Source organism: Bombyx mori, chromosome 7 (genome assembly GCF_030269925.1).
Source record: "Bombyx mori chromosome 7, ASM3026992v2".
In the NCBI taxonomy this organism is placed as follows: Eukaryota; Metazoa; Arthropoda; class Insecta; order Lepidoptera; family Bombycidae; genus Bombyx; species Bombyx mori.
In genome coordinates this window covers 4,295,235-4,315,866 of record NC_085113.1, presented here as the reverse complement: position 1 = coordinate 4,315,866, position 20,632 = coordinate 4,295,235, and the positions used below count along the sequence as shown (strand labels likewise).

Genomic DNA, 20,632 nt, shown 5'->3' with positions numbered 1-20,632 from the left:
CATCTGTAAAAAAAAACTTGAATACCTATAGCATACCTATTGCTTTATAAATTCGAAGGCACCTAAATATAGAGTTGGTGTTTTTGTCGTAAACGTTAGCTTTATGACATTATCGACGGTGATTATACATTTGGTTGCTTGAAATAAATGGAAAGGGACTTTTTTTTTCAAACTCAATACTCGTACCAAATCTTAGTCCGTAAACCGTGTTAGGTGTGAATGTTATCTTAACCCTCTAAAGAGTACGGCGTTATCAATCAATGAACCAGTACGCAGTTGAACCGTCCCGGACCACGCCCAACGCAAACATTCATTCAACCTATTCAAGCTACTCGTATTATTCAGCAGTGAACTGAACACGTAATACTATCCCATCAACGGTACCCAGATGCTATAATTAAAAATCATTACGCGGATCCGGACCCAGACCGCAACAAGGCGCATCTCGCTACTGGCGCGCATCCAACCTACAACTCACTTATTATATTCTATAAGCGCGAGCTATAAACGTATTCCTGAACATATCACGTAGTCGACTACTACCAATTTCAACCAATCAGCGTGCGACAATTCAACTTAATAGGTCAGGCCACGCCCAATCACGTAACCGCCTATTACGGGCCGTGTAACGACGCAGGCTTTTAACTCGCCGATGACGTCCGATCGATGCCGCGTGACGCGTCGCGCGTATAGGTGCGTCCCTCTCTGATTGCCGAACGGAGTCAGCTCCCGGGTGTCTGGGCTGAGTGCGATAGAGTCGCGTTTGGCGCGCGTGCTTGGTTTCAGTTGCACGTTCGTGCCCGTAGGAGGGGGACGCATGCAACTGTTTTCGATAATCGGCCGCGCGTTCTGTACGTGAAAATCGGACAGTATCCCGCCAGTCACGTCCGCGTAAAAACGGATATATGCCCAGAATATTTATTAAGTGGGTGGCTGTGCGTGACTTTTCCCCTGTGAATAGCTAGCCCCGTAAATGATCGGCCACGAAAATAGAACGGGCGTTTGTTTGATAACTGAAAACGTCTTCGCCTGAAACGTTGTTCCAACTGCGAGGTCCCGCGACTTCTGATTTCAAAGTGACATTTCCTTATTGGACAGTGACGTTGTATAGACTGTGTTGAATTTCGGGCCAAAGGATCGAAGAATCAAAATCCCAGAAATTGTGTTTATAAATTTGAAAATGGAACAGTTTTGAATTTATCCGCTGACCGACACATCTTGATCGTTTGCGTGAAATTAAATATGGAGTATGCGCGGGAACTTTTCGGAACTGTAACGCCGGAATAAAGTTTTTGTACTAAGTGTTGTGACGATGTTGCCGTATCAAGCGGTAGCGATGGACTACGCGGTGGCATCCGCTGGTTTTCATCACCACCAGCGGCCCGGTGGTTTGCCCGGAGTGATGGGGCTGCCCGGGCCAGGATCCGGTTTGAATCCAGGCCTGAACCCGGCCTTCACCCATTCCTGGTTCGTACAGACAAGCCCGGATATCTGTCGGCAGCAACAAGCATCCAACCAATCGCATCTCGAACCTGGGCACGTTTCTTTTTTTCTTTTATATTTTTATTTAATAGTTACTTTTGTTCTACCGAATGACTTGTTGACGTATAGCTTTTATTATTTAAAAACTTTAAACACAGTTAGTTATCTTGAAACGCTAACAAGTTGTTACGAAAGACCAATTGTAGTGTTGTTATCAATTGTTTTTATATTATTTGCTTTTTTATTTAATTTCGCATGTGCTTCTATGAATTTCCTTTGAATATCGTAAATATTACATTACTTTTACTCTTACAAGGTCTAAGTTTTAACAGCGTCAAGTGATTTGTAAGCAGCGATATTTCGACGTTATGTGAATGACACGAGAGAACAAAAAAAAAAAAAAAACGCTAAATGACCAAACGTAAAACAGCGAAATTACCGTCGAAAATATGTTTTCTGATTGTTATCGCGGCCACAGTGTAATAACAGTCAGTGATGAAGTTTTGTCATTGTACGTACTCTTACATAATACACACAAAAAAAAAGAGCAATAAAGAAACAATAGAAATGTTTGCGTTCGTTTGCGACACTTGTATTTCTACTATCAAACCTTAATGTGAAAGAGCTGTTTTACTTTCGAAGTCCTAAACACATAGTAATACGCAGAGTGAATCAGGCTCACAGATGCTCACGTTTAAGATCCTGAATTGTACCGCTAGTTAATCACTCTACAATTGCTCTCACACCTAATTCCGTGCTATCAACATATAATTAACCGCGTACAATTTAACCTACTGCGATTTTGAGTCTAAAGTGTCCACTGCCCACAATTATTCATATCGTATTCATCATATTTGAAGGCTTTGAAACGACACTTGTATTTTTACTATCAAAGCTTAATGTGAAAGAGCTGCTTTATTTTCGAAGTCCTAGACACATAGTAATACGCAAAGTGAGTCAGGCTCACAGATGCTCACGTTTGACATCCTGAATTGTACCGCTAGTGAAACGCTCTACAATTGCTCTCACACCTAATTCCGTGCTATCAACATATAATTAATCGCGTACAATTTAGCCTACTGCGATTTTGAGTCTAAAGTGTCCACTGCCCACAATTATTCATATCGTATTCATCATATTTGAAGGCTTTGAAACGACACTTGTATTTCTACTATCAAAGCTTAATGTAAAAGAGCTGCTTTATTTTCGAAGTCCTAAACACATAGTAATACGCAAAGTGAGTCAGGCTCACAAATGCTCACGACTGGCATCCTGAATTGTACCGCTAGTGAATCACTCTACAATTGCTCTCACACCTAATTCCGTGCTATCAACATATCATTAACCGCGTACAATTTAGCCTACTGCGATTTTGAGTCTAAAGTAACTACTGCCCGCAATTATTCATATCGTATTCATCATATTTGAAGGCTTTGAAACGTAATCTTGTAGAGTCGACCGAGTCGTCGAGTCGAAGCGTGGTCGGAACGAGTTACATATAAAAATTAAGATTATTATCGCGTCATGACAGTTGCCGTACCACGCAGTATTGTAAGCACACTAAAACGCGACGGATCACGTACCTAAATGATTCGTCTTTCAAATCGTATCTGGTATTGTTTTGATCGTGCCATCCAAATTAAGGGGAGGCTTCTGAAGCGCGCATTGTCGAAAATCTTTCAGTTTGGTAACAAGGTGACATTGCTGCGTTGAAACTTCAGTATTAAATGAATATAGAGTAAGTCGAAATGTTGTGAGTGGAAGGCGAACTAAGACAAAAAAAATTGCGTTTAGAGAGAGAAAATAATAAATAAATAATAATAAATAAATATAATATATTTACTAACGATCACGCAACGTTAACTGGTCCCGTACTAAGTTCGTAAAGAACTTGTGTTACAAGTACCAGATAACGGAAATAAATGTAAGATTTTTATTACACACATACATATATAAAATATAATATACATCCATAACCCTGGAAAATACATTTTATATTTATTATACAAATATCTTCGCTTGGCGAGATTCGAACCCGCGACCCCCTTGTGTAGTGACCATGTCACTTACCACTACACCAGACGGCCGTTAAACTATTATATTATATACTTTATTGCACACCAAAACACAATTTACATTCAAAAAACAATCAAAAAAGCAGATACATTTGTACAATAGGCGGTCTTATCGCTAAAAGCGATCTCTTCCAGACAACCGTTTAATTTACAGAAATTCTTTTGCGTTTATTACAAAAAAAGAAAAAAACATTCGAAAATTTAAACGTTAGCTAGGATACTTACATATAACTGACTCAAATATTGTATATCTCGAACAAAAAAAATTGCGACAACAAAAATAACTACTTCAATTGTTAAAAATTATCTATCCAGTCACAGAGATTAATATCACTGGTTTTTATTTTTGAACCACGATATCAAAACATCAGGTTCACCTCGGCAATTTGTCGTTTAGGTAGGTACTTACCTACCTCGAAAACTGCCGTAATATATTTGCTTTGTAATGAGTTTTGTGTGGTTCACGAATTCAACGGTGCTAACACGTTGTTTCGTCGCGACTAAGTCTAATTGGTGTTTTTAAAAAAAAAAAAAATGTTTTATTATATTGTTTGTCACGTTCGTGTCACAAGTTCGAGATTCTAAATATTTCTATAGGGGATTTAATAAATTGATGCTTTAATTTAGTACGTGCTGGATTCAAATCAAAAGTATAATCATAACGTGTTTCTTACCACAATTTCATTAACACAGAGGTTAGCTAAATAAGATTTGTTTTACATAGAACAGAGAGAGAGAGAGAGAGAGAGAGAGAGAGAAACAAAAGCTATAAAAACAAATACAACTTCAACAAGATCTTCCATAACGCCTACGCATAAATAGTCATGAACGCATTTAGCTCGAACGTATTCCCCTATTAGTACATACATAAAGTATCAAGATCGTTTGGTCGCGGCACACGGGCGACTTCAAAGGCCGGCTCCATTGACGACTGTTAGCGTTACGTGTATTACGCGGTTACAGAAAACTTGTATCGCAACAACCGGACCGGAGGCCTTGACTTAACTGTCGACGAAAATGCTTTCGCTCGTTCAAAAATTACGTGCGTTTCGTATTTTAAAAAACAAAATTTTTGGTTGACATTTATAATATTTCTAATAAATAAATAATAATAATAATAAATAAATATTTACTAACAATCACGCCACGTTAACTGGTCCCGTGATAAGTTCGTAAAGAACTTGTGTTACAGGTACCAGATAACGGATATAAATGTAAGATTTTTATTATACACATACATATATTTAATATACATCCATAACCCTGGAAAATACATTTATATTTATCATACAAATATCTTCCCTTGGCGGGATTCGAATCCGCGACCCCCTTGTGTAGTGACCATTTCACTTACCACTACACCAGACGGCCGTTAAATGTTTCGTAATACAAATAGAAAATTAACAAGTCTCTTAAATTAAAAAATATCGATCGAAAAATACACTGTTATTTTGGTGTATGTCAATGCAATAGCTATTAGCTAAAAATTGAGTTTCAACGTCATAACATCTTTCAGTACGGGGATTAACGTTTTTGACATCTTATTTCCCGCCAAAAGCATTGTAAAAGAGATTATGCGGTTACAACTATTACCTAAATCTTGCTCGATTTTTTTTATTGCCCTTGTAGGCAGACGAGCATACGGCCCACCTGATGGTGAGTGGTTACCGTCGCCCATGGACTTTAGCAATGCCAGGGACAGAGCCAAGCCGCTGCCTACAAAACTACTGTTTCACTAATAGGCTATGCTCATGCTTCACAGTGGGTCGCGATTCCGATCCGGTAACAAATTCAGCAAAACACCGCTCTTGAGAAGGCTGGTATTGGTAAATTTTCTCAGGTTAAGCCTGGGAGCTCACCTACCCGTCTGTAAAAAATTGTAATAGACCCCTAGGCTACCAGTGAATAGGTAGGAAAAAAAATACTCATGCTACCTTGTTCTCATCAAATGGTTTCTTAAGATAGGTCAATATATAATTGCTTTTTTACTCAACAAAGAACTAAACTTGTTACACTTAAGTCTTATAACTATTTAAATGCGGCACGCAGGAGTCTGTCTTTGTTAATTTTAAGCTTTAAAAATCACGTTTTGTTAAAGAATCATTTAATTTTATTTGATAGTATACTTCCGTTATATAGTCGTCGTGGTCTAAAGACTAAGACGTCCGGTGCATTCGTATGTAGCGATGCACCGGTGTACGAATCCCGCTGGCGGGTACCAATTTTGTGTACCAATGTTGTTTGAAGGGTGGGGTGGCCGTTCTAATTATACTGAGAACTTAGAACACATATCTCAAGGTAGGTGGTTGGGTACATTGTAGATGTTTATGTGCTCTGGTAACCACTTAACACCAGTTGAGCTGTGAGCTCATTCACCCATCTATGCAATAAAATAATTGGTATTATAATTGGGTATCATTTGAATTGTATACCTACAGCATTAAACCTAGCCCCTCTGTAAACTGGATTACTATTTGCGGCAGATATAACATAGTCTTATTAGAAACCTCTTAACACTGTAGTCACATCGTAGCTACATACTACTACCAGTGTAATAACAAAGAATTGAAGTCTTCCACTTTTTACATCATCACAAAAACCTGAATTGACTCAATCTCAAAACAAGGGCCCTTTCACACTTCATCAAAATATCTAAAGCACACACAAAAAATAACTAAAGAGAATTTTATCTGAAAAAAATAAAGAAATCTAAAGAGTAGGAACATCCGCTTAACAAAAGTATTTTGATTGGAAAATAAAGAGCGTGAATAAAATGTGTAACACGTCTTTAAGTTAAATGTTGGTTATAATAACCCTTCTGTGTTGTTTAAAAATGTTTTATGATCAAAACTCAACACACTTTCGTCACTTATATAAGTTATACAACAAGTTTCACCGACAAACGAAATTCTTAGACTGTGGTGCTTTTAAAATCGTTAATCATACATAAATTGATCTTTAGTAATTATTTGCATAAATTCTTTGGGGGTATTTTTAGTAAACTTCACAATAAACAAGATAAAAATGTTGTTTTTTCCCTACCTAGCCTTGAGAGGCTATTTCAGCGTAACCTTAGCTAGTAGGTGAGCTCACGGGGCTCAAACCGAAGTGATGCTAACGTTCACCCTAGCAAGAGCAGTGCTTCACAGAATCTACCACCGGATCGGAAACGCGATCCACTGAGAAGTTCCGGCGAGAAACTCAGTGGGCTGTGTCTATGGGAATGTTGTTAATATCTGTTACAAAAACATAAACAGTACAGCATCGAAATAATGTTCGCCTCTAGATTGTTGTTTGTCGCAAAATCATGACAGCTCATGACTTGATTTAAAATAAATTGATAACAATATGAGATGAGTAAGCGACAACGGTTTATGTAAATTAATTAACCTATTCATTATCAAGAGAACAATGTGTCGTTCATTCGGTCGTATGTGAGGTTTTTAAGTCATCATTGAAATTATTATATTACAAAACGTATTAATTTTTTTTGTTACACATACATTACTATCTTCTAAAGCTGAAAGCTTGTAAACAACCGTTCTAATAGTCGAGCTATAATATACAAAATGCAATTCTAAAATCGATGTTCGTGAATCACAAAACCTTTATCGGTTTAGAATAAAAAGCGCTGGCTTTTATCCCTACCTATGCTGATAGTCTTGAGAGGCTATTTCATCTTCGCACTAACATGTAGGTGAGCTCATGGGGCTCAAACCGAAGTATTGCTAACGGTGGTCCTAGCAAGAGCAGTGCTTCAAGTATTGGACCGGATTGGAAACGCGACCCACTGAGAAGATCCGGCGAGAAACTCAGTGGGCTGTGTCTATGGGTTAATTCGCTCGACGAGCCCTTCGTCGCAAGCGACGGGTTATAATGCCCGGTGCTTGTGGTATCTAAAAACACCGTTAATGGGCCGGGAGGATCCGTAATGACGTGTTTTGGGTGACGTCGACTATTTACCATTCGGTCTACAGGATCGGGTATGTAATTCCCAGTGGACAAGAGGGATCTCATGTCGTGCCGCCTTCTCAAAGTGGCGCAAAAGTGCTAACAAAAGCATGTCATAATCCGTACATAATAATATACAGTAAGTTTGAAACAAACAAAAAAAAACAATTCACGTTCCGAAAAACTCAATATCAAATATCCGGGTTAAATAATAAGTAGGCATTATCTGTCTACAATGCACTCGAGATTGGTGCTCTGGTGTCAACAAAATTAATCAGACGCCCAATGAATAATGCGCAACCCATTTTTGACTCTAACACGTCGCATTAATGATATTTTTCGGGTCATCAATAAGCAAAATTGGTTTGGTTTAACCTCAGACGGCCCTTCTTCTGTGTATGGATCTATTACAAATTGTCTTGTTGTTACTTTTTTATTGCATGCCCGTACAGGCTGTGTTTTATTGAAAGTTACGTTTTTATTTTCATTGACTCGTACCGTAATCTTAATACGCAAATGACAAATAACGTGAAACTTTTTTAAATTGATTTATTATTTAATCACAATCTAATCTATTAATCCATCTATTCACTAAATCTCAAAGTTTAATTTTCTCTATTTAATTTTCTCCTCTAGAAAAGGGCGTAAAGATCGTACCTACATAGAAGAGAACCGTACCAACCAACTACTAATAACGCTTATAAAATATAGCAAATATTGGGTCTTTTTTATTGCTTGAATTGATGGACGAGTTAAATGGTTAGCGGAGCCTCTAGACATCAAAAACGTAGATGTCGCCACCCACCTCGAGACTTGAGTTCTAAGTCTCAGCTTTTACGGTACAACGATTGCCTTACCTTTCAAAAGGGATCGTATATTGCTTTGTGGCAGAAATAGGCAGGATTTCCTATTCCCCATTTTCACGAATCCGCAGGATTCACTAATCTGCAAGGTTATGTATCACCATCCTGAGTACACACCAGAGTAAGTCGATAGGAATACATCGGCTTCTAACCACAGGTATAGATTGGCCTTCAAAAGTCCTTTTATGTGACAAAACAGTTAAAATATAAAACCTCCTGTATCGCCCAGTAGTCAATCAGTAGCTACCATAAACGCTGACTCACGACGATTCGTCGCGCACTCCATCCATTCCAGTTTTTACCGCGCCGATAGACGGACAAAACTTCTCGTAACACTAGGCGATATAACTATTCCGCTGCTCTGTTATGACCGAAGACTTAGGGTCAACGTTTTGGGTCGCGTTTCCATTCTAAGCCAGCCAAATGTTTCATATGGGTAACAAACCTTAAACACAATTTGCTTTTACGTGCGATTTTCGATTATCGATTATAGTTCGGTAGGACCTCTTGTGAGTCCGCGCGGGTAGGTACCACCACCCTGCCTATTTCTGCCGTGAAGCAGTAATGCGTTTCGGTTTGAAGGGTGGGGCAGCCGTTGTAACTATACTGAGATCTTAGAACTTATATCTCAAGATGGGTGGCGCATTTACGTTGTAAATGTCTATGGGCTCCAGTAACCACTTAACACCAGGTGGGCTGTGAGCTCGTCCACACATCTAAGCAACAAAAAAATAAAAAAAAGTTCGACTTCAAGTTGATCTTATTCGTAGAAAATTAGCTGAGATGTAATCGTGAATGTTGTTGTATAAATAACAAATAAATATTTTAAAACGCTTGAATTGTTACTAATATTACTTACAATACAATAAAATCTTAAGAAAAAGCCCTTAAAAACTATATCGATTACCGCTAACCACCGAATTATCCGTCATTATAGAATCGAATAAGAGTCGAAAAAACGATTTTTGAAAAAAATAAAATATCAAACAGATCAACCGATTTGTGTCTGCGGTTACACCGGTTTTTATTGCTTTTCTTTCAACATTTTTATAGGTAATTGTGCAATGAAATTACAATCTCCGTTTTCTTAATATTCAACTTTTTTATTTATTATACCCTACTTGATGATATACTTTTATATTTAGATAGGGACTGCTGCACATTGACAATTATAATATTAATACGTGAAGCAAAAACTTTGTATCCCTTTTTACGAAAATTGCGCGGACGGAGGAGCATGAAATTTTCCACACTTTTAGAGAATATAGAGAAGAAGTGCACAATGCTAATATATTTTTAAAATAATACATAAAAGATACATTAAATCAATAAAGAAAACATTACACACACTACATACCATGTATTTGACGCACACACGCATGCATACTATTTATTGTCAAACTTTTGTTCTTGACGTCTGTGGTCAAATTGAGAATAGATTAAATATTGTTTGTCTTTATTAATATTTTTTTATAGTGTAGCCTTGGCGAAATTTGTGATTATAGAAGTATAAAATACAATCATAATAGTGTACAAACTTACAATTCCAAGTAATTATAGTCGAATTTCGACTACTGCGGGACCTCTAGTAATAAGTATTATCCAACTTCTCGCGTATAAAAGTTTTAAAACACCAAAACTGATTAATGTATCTATAGGAAATTTAAAGTGATTGATACTCCCATACGTTCATGATAGAGAATGCATTCGGAGTAAACAATGTATCATAATCGATTGGTCAGTTAGATTTAACCCATGACAAGTGTCCCGAAAATGATCTATTAGGGCCCTTTTACCTCATCAATGAACTTTTGTAGCGACCCCTGTTGTTTTAATTCCTTCTTTTAGGGTTGAATTGAGCGGGGGTTGAACTCCATAATGATGGATTCGGATTTTTGTGTCGAATCTTTTACGGTATGTTTTGGCCTTGGAAAACTATAAATGGGATGTTGAATGAGCGATTAAAATGATAAAGTCAATGTTGTGATACTCTTGTGTTGTTTACAGAAAATAAGAAATTCAGAGGTATATAAAAATATAAGATAAATACAGAGGTGTTGTGGTGGTGGGAATAATATGATGCGTAGAATCAATGCAGGGACACTTAGGTATGTGTCCAGAGGAGGGTACAGTACTGAACCAGAAGTTCTCAAAACGTGCAAAAGTGATTTATAGAAGGCTCCCAAATTATTATCAAAAGATACAAGTATAGGTACTATTCGTTGTCTTGTCATAACGCTTATGGTAGTAATATTTTTACCATAAGTTTCTGTCTCAACGGATGGTGGCATATTTTGATTCTAAGTTGGAATTATGGTAATAAAATAGGTTAATATAGCCACACAGTGTCGGTTGGTCATTATTGCAAGGCACAGATGACGGCATTTAAGTTGTAGTGCTATAGAACGCTATGAGACTTCGGCCAATTACGCTAATGAGATCTCATAGCCAATCAACAAAGATACTGAGATAGGTTTTGAAAGTGGTCCCGCGATTTATATATCACATAGATAAAAATCAGTACGTAATTTGGAGGGATAATAAATATGTTGCATCAATTTTCATTCTTTGACGAAAATATTTGGACCATATACCTATCAAATGAGATATCACTTTTGTTGCATTAAATAGATCAGATAGTATGGAAAGAAAAAATATGTCGCGCTATGCTCTTGGGGGATGAAAGAAAAATAATAAGAAGGTGATAAAGTAAGATAAATATACATCTACCCTACAATATAGAATATTTTTAGCGATGGTAATGTATTTCACTTCGCATTTTCATCCGAAAACTCGAGAAAACTCTGCCCGGGGCGCAATCAGCCGACCCTAAGCCCGATTATCTCAAATAACTATTATTGACTGCTACTTTCAATTGGCCCCAAATGCAGAGAATTCTTTGTATTGTTAATCTACTTTTAGTTCTACCATTTGCCAGCGTTCACGACAGAACATTTTATATTTGAAATTTTGTTTTTTTAGTAATAACTTAACCTTTCCTATACCTTTCTTAGTTATCATAGGGTTTTATGAGTAATAAGTGTACTAATAAAGGTACTGTATTTTAAGGTTAGGATTCGATTACCTGGTTTTAGGGATTAGGGATCTGGATGTCTATGTTCCTGTTTCGTATGAGTTTTCGACACCAGTAACACTGATAGCCTGAGGTATCTGATTAATATGGGACGTTCATTAATTTTTTGGTTTCAAACAGCAGAGAACGATATGATTTAAAAGTAATTTAAGATCAGCCTTAACCTTTGCAGTAGGCACTTGGAAGGAAAAAAATTTAATGATATATAATATATGTCTGATAGTTATGTGTTAGGTTTTTTAAATAACTAACATAGCTTACAAAGAATTCTTACTAAAAAAATGTTATGGTTTTTTTTTAAAACAGAAATAAAGCTTTAGTAAATTAATAAATAATAAATTAACATCTCAGGACTTGATACTGTAATGTCTAGAAATGGTATGTGTAAGCTCCGGTTAACTTTCAAATAAATACAATTTTAAATTGGGCGATACAAAAAAGTTCCTGGTCACATTTGAAAGTAACCAATATAACTAAAATATAATCGTTTTTTTATTCTTACTCTGTGTCAAGGGAAACCACGTTTTTGTTACTCTATGAATCCAGTCTTAGATGTCAGTAGCCGACCCTAAACCCTATTATCGCAAATAACTATTATTGGCTCTCAATTGGCTCCGAATGCAGGCCCGTTTCTTTGTATTGCTAATTTCGCAATAGTTTTGTATGTGGCATTAGGGTGCCTTCTCTTTTCGCACCTTTAGGCTTTTGAATGAACTCCAGTTTTGATTCGGTTAAATGAGTCATCTACTGACGTAATCCTTTTTTTTTCTGATTAGCTAAGCGTCTAAAGGTACACCGACCAAATGTTGTTACGCTTTACAATAAAATATAGGTTTTAATTCATTGTGGTTTTGTTTCCTAACCTAAATCGATATGATTAGTTTATTGTCAAACTCTCTGTTTTTTAAATCGACTAAACCCGAATCCAAGTTTAGATAGGGACGTATTAATAAAGACATCATCATCTAATTTGGTTCAGCCGTTTTGGAAATTAGCTTGTATACAATTTTATAATATATCAACTATGGTTCTGTTTCTTAACCTAAATCGATATGATTAGTTTAATGTCAAACTTTCTGTTTTTTAAATAGACTAAACCCGAATCCAGGTTTAGATAGGGATGTATTAATAAAGACATCATCATCTAATTTGGTTCAGCCGTTTTGGAAATTAGCTTGTATACAATTTTATTATATAAATTATAGTGGCGAGTCATTGCGAGACACACTAAACAATATCGAAACTAAATCGAGAGATTCCGCAAAACACATGGGGTAGGTACCTATTCGCAAATCCCGGCTATTTCGTTCATCAATAACCACATCCAGAAATCCATCGGTATTTGTATAAACGAAACAATTTTCCACTTTCGCAACGGCCCGTGGACGCAATTTGCTGAACGTCTTCATGTCATTAGTCATACTCGTACCGACGCATCCAAACAGATTGGTCATTTTTTGTAGGGGCGCGTGGAACATGGATTGGGATTTGGGTTTTGGATTGGGATTGTTTTTTTTTTTTTTTATAGCTTTGATGGGTGGACGAGCTCACAGCCCACCTGGTGTTAAATGGTTACTGGAGCCCATAGACATCTACAACGTAAATGCGCCACCTACCTTGAGATATAAGTTCTAATATCTCAGTATAGTTACAACGGCTGCCCCGCCCTTCGAACCGAAACGCATTACTGCTTCACGGCAGAAATAGGCAGGGTGGTGGTACCTACCCGCGAGGACTCACAAAAGGTCCTACCACCAGTAAAAAATTGTGCTATGCGTTTTTTTTTGTCAATACGTAAAAGCCATTTTAATATCTTGAGATCCGGAGAAAGCTGATCATATGATTGTCAACATGTTAAGTATTTTTAGATTCAAAGGAAATGGGGGATTTATAATAAGTTTGAGGTTTCTCGATAATAATGATAACTGTTCCATCTGCTCAAAGATGTTCCGTGTCGATATTACATTAAAAAATATATATTTCGTCGTAATAACCGGTCAGCGGTGCTTTGTTTCGTTGAGAACATTATATTTTGTGGTTTCTATCCGTTAATGTTGATCTGGAAGTATCATAAATGTTTTGTTGCTACATTTAATAGTTTCACAAATAACTCCTTTAATGTGGTTGTATTACAAATTATTTGTGCATATTTCATTGATATCAAGCTACGAATGCTTGATCTGTGTTCAAATTCAATTACCATTAAAACAATTGAATACCGTTCTAAGGGAGACAGTTTTTGTTACTCAACTATTGTTTGTCGTAGTTCTATTAGCAGGTCACGAATCAATTCTTCGCTTAGACTATCCATAGTTATTAATTAGCAAACGAATGTGAACCTTAAAACGAGATGCTGTAGCTTCGAATTGTAGGTATTGCAACCTTCACAAAAATTTATTGCTTTATTTGGATAGGATAATAATTAAATCTTTAATAATGTATTGTCTTTAATACACCGCAACATACCTGCTATATTTTAAAGATAATACCGCCTATTGTACAAATGTATCTGCTTTTTGACTGTTTTTTGAATGTAAATTGTGTTTTGGTGTGCAATCAAGTGTATTATCTCTCTCTTTCTCTAAACAGGTATAACTAATTTATCAATATTAATTACGTCGTTGCATTCAATCAACATTTCGGCTTATTGTTATTCGTATCACGTTCCAAACGAAAATTGGGTATGACGTGATTATGAGAGCACTAAAGAGTGGCAATTTGGCGTCCGTACAATACGCCGGTCCCACAGGGCGGGGGCGGGTCGCGTTTATTTGTCATTGTCCACGTTATTGTTAGATATTAGCGAATCTATCCGCTTGTCGCAATGACCTCACCTATATTCCTATCTATTTTCCTAATTACTTAACCCCTCCAGATCTCATATTAGGCACTTTCGGCGCAGGTTTCAAGCGTAACTTAAAATGAATATTGAAGTCTCAAATGGATTATTAACGCGGGTGTCTTAAGTGATTGCTTCGTGGAAAACAGATAAGACTCTGGTACCAACGCGAGCATTCTTTTTTTATTGCTTATTTGGGTGAATAAGCGGTTACCGGAGCCCATAGACACCTACAACGTAAATTTCGCCATCTACATTGAGATATAAGTTCTAAGGTCTCAGTGTAGTTACAACGGCTGCCCCACCCTTCAAACCGAAACGCATTACTGCTTCACGGCAGAAATCATTCTCGCTATATTTCTGTCACAAGTCATATTTTTCGTAAAAAGTAATTATTATTTAATTAACATGTTAATCCATGGTAATTAAAGCAATGTGGAGTTTTTAAATTCATTTTTAAAAGAAGGAAAATTGGTTTAAAATCTGCTTATCATCGTAACATTAACATTTGACACCAGGGCTGTGTAGTCTTACGAGGATGTCGTTCGGAAATTCGCCAAGTCACATTAGTCTCATCTCGAGTCAAGCTGCCTCACGGGAGCGAAGCGTCACGGTTACAAAACGAATGCTTTCATTTCGTGTTAGGGTTCCGCAGGCAACGGTTAAAAACGAGAAAAAAAAAACACGCGGTATCTGTCTATCTGTCTGTCTGTCTATCGGTATGATCAGTTGTCTTCTACTTGGAAACTGTCCGGATAGAGACGATAATTCGAAAGTGCATATTTCGAAGATAAACCAAAAACTAACTAAGGGTATCTATATATTAATACGTGAAGCAAAAACTTTGTATCCCTTTTTACGAAAATTGCGGGGACGGAGGAGTATGAAATTTTCCACACTTATAGAGAATATAGAGAAGAAGTGCACAATGCTAATATTTTTTTAAAATAATGCATAAAAGATACATTAAATCAATAAAGAAAACATTACACACACCATACCATGTATTTGACGCACACATGCATGCATACTATTTATTGTCAAACTTTTGTTCTTGACGTCTGTTGTCAAATTGAGAATATATTAAATATTATTTGCCTTTGTTAATATTTTTTATAGTGTATTTTTGGCGAAATTTGTGATTATAGAAGTATAAAATACAATCATAATAGTGTACAAACTTACAATTCCAATTAATTATAGTCGAATTTCGACTACTGCGGGACCTCTAGTTATTATAATTGAGGCAGTCAGCGCAAAAGTGACTTACCCCACATTTTTTTCATATTTGTCCTTATTTAAAACCTATTAAAACAATACTTATCCCTAGTTACACTGATAGATAACAGATGGCTTTGTAAACATTATTTTTACGCGCATTGTTTTTGCCTACGAAGCAGCGTAAAAGTAGATTCAAACCTCATTATCTCTCGTAATTATAGTATGCTTAGTCCACTTTTGCGTTGACGGCCTTATATATAATATTGTTGTCACTTCCTACAAGAAAGTTACTTTGTAATCTTATTTTTTTTCAGTGCACGCTGCTAAAACGCTCCTTATCGTTATGTGATGAAAAATTATTCCTGTTAGTTATTTCTCTATCTATACTAATATGTTTGATTTTTGTTTTTTAATACAAATTAGACGATAATTAAAACTACGTTCAACTGTCGATAAACAACACCTTAATCATTGGTGACCACAAAAAATTATAAAGTGTTAGAAGAAAAAATATCTATACTAATATTATAAAGAGGAAAGATTTGTTTGTTTGTTTGTTTCGAATAGGCTCCGAAACTACTGGACCGATTTGAAAAATTCTTTTTCCATTAGAAGCCGACATTGTTCCTGATGAACATAGGCTACTTTTTTTTCATTTTTTTTTTTTTTTTTGTTTCATGTGTGTTTTAATGTTTCCGAAGCGAAGCGAGGGCGGGTCGCTAGTTTATAATATAATTAATAGGTACGTATTCATGAATATCGAATTTTGTAAGGTCGAGAATCATAACCGATCTCAAATTCGTCCCTACGATTCCGAACTATCGCTCTAATGAATACACGTCCCGATATGAAACATTATGATGACTCGTGTCAATAATCCGAAAACGTAATAAGCAGATGACATTTTCATTTCCTACGTCAAATATTACGATTGTCGCCCTTACGCTTAATACGTTTCTCTTCGAATGAAAGAATATCATTTTAGTTTATTTATTGTTGATGAAAAGAGCAAAGCCGTAACGGTTATAATAATTGACGACAATAATACAGTATTTGCTTTGGGGAGTTAATTATTTATTTTCTGGCTTCTAATGAGTTTTAGGTTTAGGCGAACGGACTACGGAGAAGCGGTAGTTTGGAATGACTGTCTTTCTGATTAACAATAAGATCAAATCGCATCAAAATTGTATCTAATAAAAGTGTTAATTTCGAGTATTATTTTTACTATTTGGGAGGCAATTTAATTTTTTTTAAACTATAACGCAACACGGTGGTATGTCTACTAAAAGTAAAATTTAAAAGAAAAATTGTGTTTTTGGATATTATTAAAAAATACATTACGTCATCATCATGATCATTCTCCTGCCCTTCTCCCAGTCACCTGGGGTCGGCGCAACATGCTTTCTCCTTCCATAATCCTTCATCATGTATCGTTTTTTCGCTCACTCCTCTTAGACATATCGTCTTTCACGCAATCCATCCATTTCTTCTTAGTTCTATCTCTTCCTCTCATAGATTATATTACGTATATTATTTGAGTCCGCACGGGTAGGTACCACCACCCTGCTTATTTCTGCCGTGAAGCAGTAATGCGTTTCGGTTCGAAGGGTGAGGCAGCCGTTGTAACTATACTGAGACCTTAGAACTTATATCTCAAGGTGGATGGCGCATTTACGTTGTAAATGTCTATGGGCTCCAGTAACCACGTCTACCTATCTATGCAATAAAAAATAATAATAATAAAATCTTGCAATAAAAAATAATAATAATAAAATCTAAATTTTTCTGCATCGGAACGTAAGAAAAGAACTAGCAGATAAGGTGTGCGAGAATGCGTCGATTTACCCGTATAACCCTCCTAGTGACCGTGGGGTCCGCGAGGCCCCTGGGAGCGGACGCTTGACTAAATTCCAACGGTTCAAATATCCCAGCTTTTAAAGAAAACTCGACGACCCTTCACTATAGGGTGTAAATTTCCTTTGAGAAGTTTCCGTCAAGAAAACGGACCTGAACAAGTCACGATTAGATTAAATGGGACGCGAATGACCGTATATATTTTTTGGAATTTATTTCATGAGCTATATCACTAAAGGCATACATATCAACGCGTGATCAGATAGTTTTCTGTTTATATTTTTTTTATTGCTTAGATGGGTGGACGAGCTCACAGCCCACCTGGTGTTAAGTGGTTACTGGAGCCCGTAGACATCTACGACGTAAATGCGCCACCCATCTTGAGATATAAGTTCTAAGGTCTCAAGTATAATTACAACGGCTGCCCCACCCTTCAAACCGAAACGCATTACTGCTTCACGGTAGAAATAGGCAGGGTGGTGGTACCTACCCGCACGGACTCACAAGAGGTCCTACCTTACCACCAGTAAAACCTACCATCTGTAGCTCTTATTACTTAAGCAAGTATTTTTTCTTAGCAAATACGGGTTAAAATACCTTGCAGTAATAATCAATACAATCACCCTTTGTAGTTAGCGATGGTTGGTTATATTGTTGTACTTGCAGTAAGCGAAGCTGTCATGATTTTCAACCATTAAGGAACAGAATAGCTTTTAAACGAGATAACAGAGGCTTAGACCTCATGTCTCAAGGTGGGTGGCTTTCACATTATGACGTCTATAGCTTTTAATAAGTACCGTCATATTCTATAATTGAATCCCTGCCTATTTCTGCCGTGAAACAGTTATGCATTTCGGTTTGAAGGGCGGGGCAGCCATTTAATTTAAAAAACTGAGACCTTAGAACTATATCTTAAGGCAGATGGCGGCATTTATGTTGTAAATGTCTATGGTGCTCCGGTAACCACTTCACATCAGGTGGGCCGTGAGCTTGACCACCCATCGAAGCAATAAAAAATAACAAATAGAAACGGAGCCGCTATCTAAGAATTGACTAAATACCCAAAAAATCAGTAACAGCAAATTTCCCATAGATACAGTACCTACTAACCCATCAATTGACGAAAACACTGAATTCAGGTCTTTAATTTAAGCCGTATCTTAAAAAAATCAAATGTTCAGAGCTACCAAATCAATTACGGATTTTCTCAAGGAATCCAACCCTATAATACAATCATAAAAAACCTTTAAGAACATCATAATAAGTACTTATAACCCTAAAACGATAATAATTCTCGAAATTATTAAGGATCATATTGTTGTCACCCATTTTGTGTGCCCGAATTGAGCTCCACTTGAGTTTTTCTATGGTAAAAGAACCACTTTACTTGACAATGGGTTATGTCATATTTGATACACTAAATACTATTATTGTGCGGTAAATTATCCCTATGAAATTCAATATTCTTCATTGAATGTCTTATTAAGTTGAAGCTTTTAAATTGGTATACCTCGGTATTTTATTATAAGGCGTTGGCAAATAATTTGTGTAATTACTTGCGGTAATGCTTATTCAGCCGGTACAATAAAGTCTCCCAACTCATGTCACAAGGTGGGTAGCGGCATTTTCGTCGTGATGTCCATGAGCTTCCATAACCGGTCAAAATCGGACGAGCCATGAATGCTTTTTTACATTTTAGAATAAAAAAACCTTATGTCTTCTAAATAGCTTTTTTAATTGCTTCAAAAACATATGAGGATTAATTTTTGAGTGGCAATCGTCGTTCATTGGCATTAACGATGCTATCAAAACGTATTCCTGAAGTCTCATTTCAAACCGCGTCGATAAGAAAACGATATAAGATATAAGATCATTCAGTAGAAACCGATGTAGGTTAGTTTCTGTGAACCCGTTGCACACATTAGATGGATTTAAAACCGCAACAATCGATGGTGTTTAGACTCGTAAGCGCTCAAGTAGAAAATACTCCAAAATTCCCATGGATCGTCTGGGCTATACACATTATTATTGTGTGCATTCGGAGGGTTAATCGGAGGTGTCGACATTTCAATGTTATCCCTACTGATTTTATTGATGCTTTTGCTACCTGTGACGTTAAGGCGTAATCCGTGAGGTTTTAAGTGACAGATGTTGTTTGATCTTTTATTTGGTGAAAAGGACATGTTTTTTAATAGCGATAATATGAACGGTTCGTTTCGTGGTGTTTCACAGTGGCCTTATAGGTAAGACGCCCGGTGCGTTAGTCGTCTTGACTTGCAGCAGGTTATTAATGACGATTATGTTTTTATTGAACTAGATAATTTGACCGGAATCTATAGAAATTGCATTATTGTCGCCACCCATCCTTAGAAATGGGATCGGAGTCTTAATCGTATAAGACTGGAGCGCGGGACTAATTGACGCAGATATAGCCTGGATCTACCTCTGAGGGTCATCAATATATCCTACCACCAGTAAAATTGTGTTATAAATGACCCGGTGTTATGTGTATACACTATGTTATTCCTTCACCGTGGAAGTCAATTGTGAATATTTGTTAAAGACGTATTTCATTAGAACAATTGGTACCTACCCGCCTGCGGGATTCGAACACAGGTGCATAGCAAGATACGAATGCACCGGACGTCTTATCCTTTAGGCCACGGCGACTTCAAGGTCACTAGTTTGAGGTTATTGCATCAGAATCCGCCACCAGAGAAGATTTGACCCATATTACATGAAAATGCTGTTCATTCGCAATGCACTTCGAAAGGTTAATGTTCCCACGTACCACTGTTTAGAGATAGTCACAAGCGTGGTCCGGTTTAACTAGTAACCTACCTAGCTAATAAAAACATTGTTTTTTTTTAAATTTAAAAGCAAATAAGCTTATACAAATACGTAAGTAGCTCAATACCATTACGCAATGTGATATTGAACTATGAGCGTGACCCGCTCCCCGGGGAGAGCTAATTTCCCGACCGGGCACAACTCAATTTTCCAGGACACATTAACCGTACGACACGGTTGCGTATACGTCTTTTACGACCGGTACTAAGTTCGATTCCGGCTTCTTTCCTGCCGGTGTCTCCTGTTTCAATTTGCAAGGGATTTTTTTTTCTTTTTCTAACGCACAAGGAATACTAAAACTTACGGCACTTGGTTTTAGGAGTGTGTTCTCTGTGCGCCCTTAAAGTACATAGTGCGTTTTAAAAACGAAACATACCAATCAACACTGACCAGTACATGTATA

At 36.9% G+C, this 20,632-nt stretch overlaps 1 protein-coding gene across 1 annotated transcript in view; it reads left to right on the top strand.

The window, feature by feature from the left end:
* Positions 1 to 1,136: 1,136 nt before the first annotated feature.
* The window catches only part of trh (trachealess), a gene marked incomplete at its 3' end in the record, with an annotated part of 78,739 nt that continues 59,243 nt past the window's right edge, over positions 1,137 to 20,632 (top strand). The window contains 1 exon segment of the mRNA NM_001043365.1: positions 1,137 to 1,536. Within this exon segment, the coding sequence (NP_001036830.1) occupies positions 1,337 to 1,536 (200 nt within the window). The 5' untranslated portion in view covers positions 1,137 to 1,336.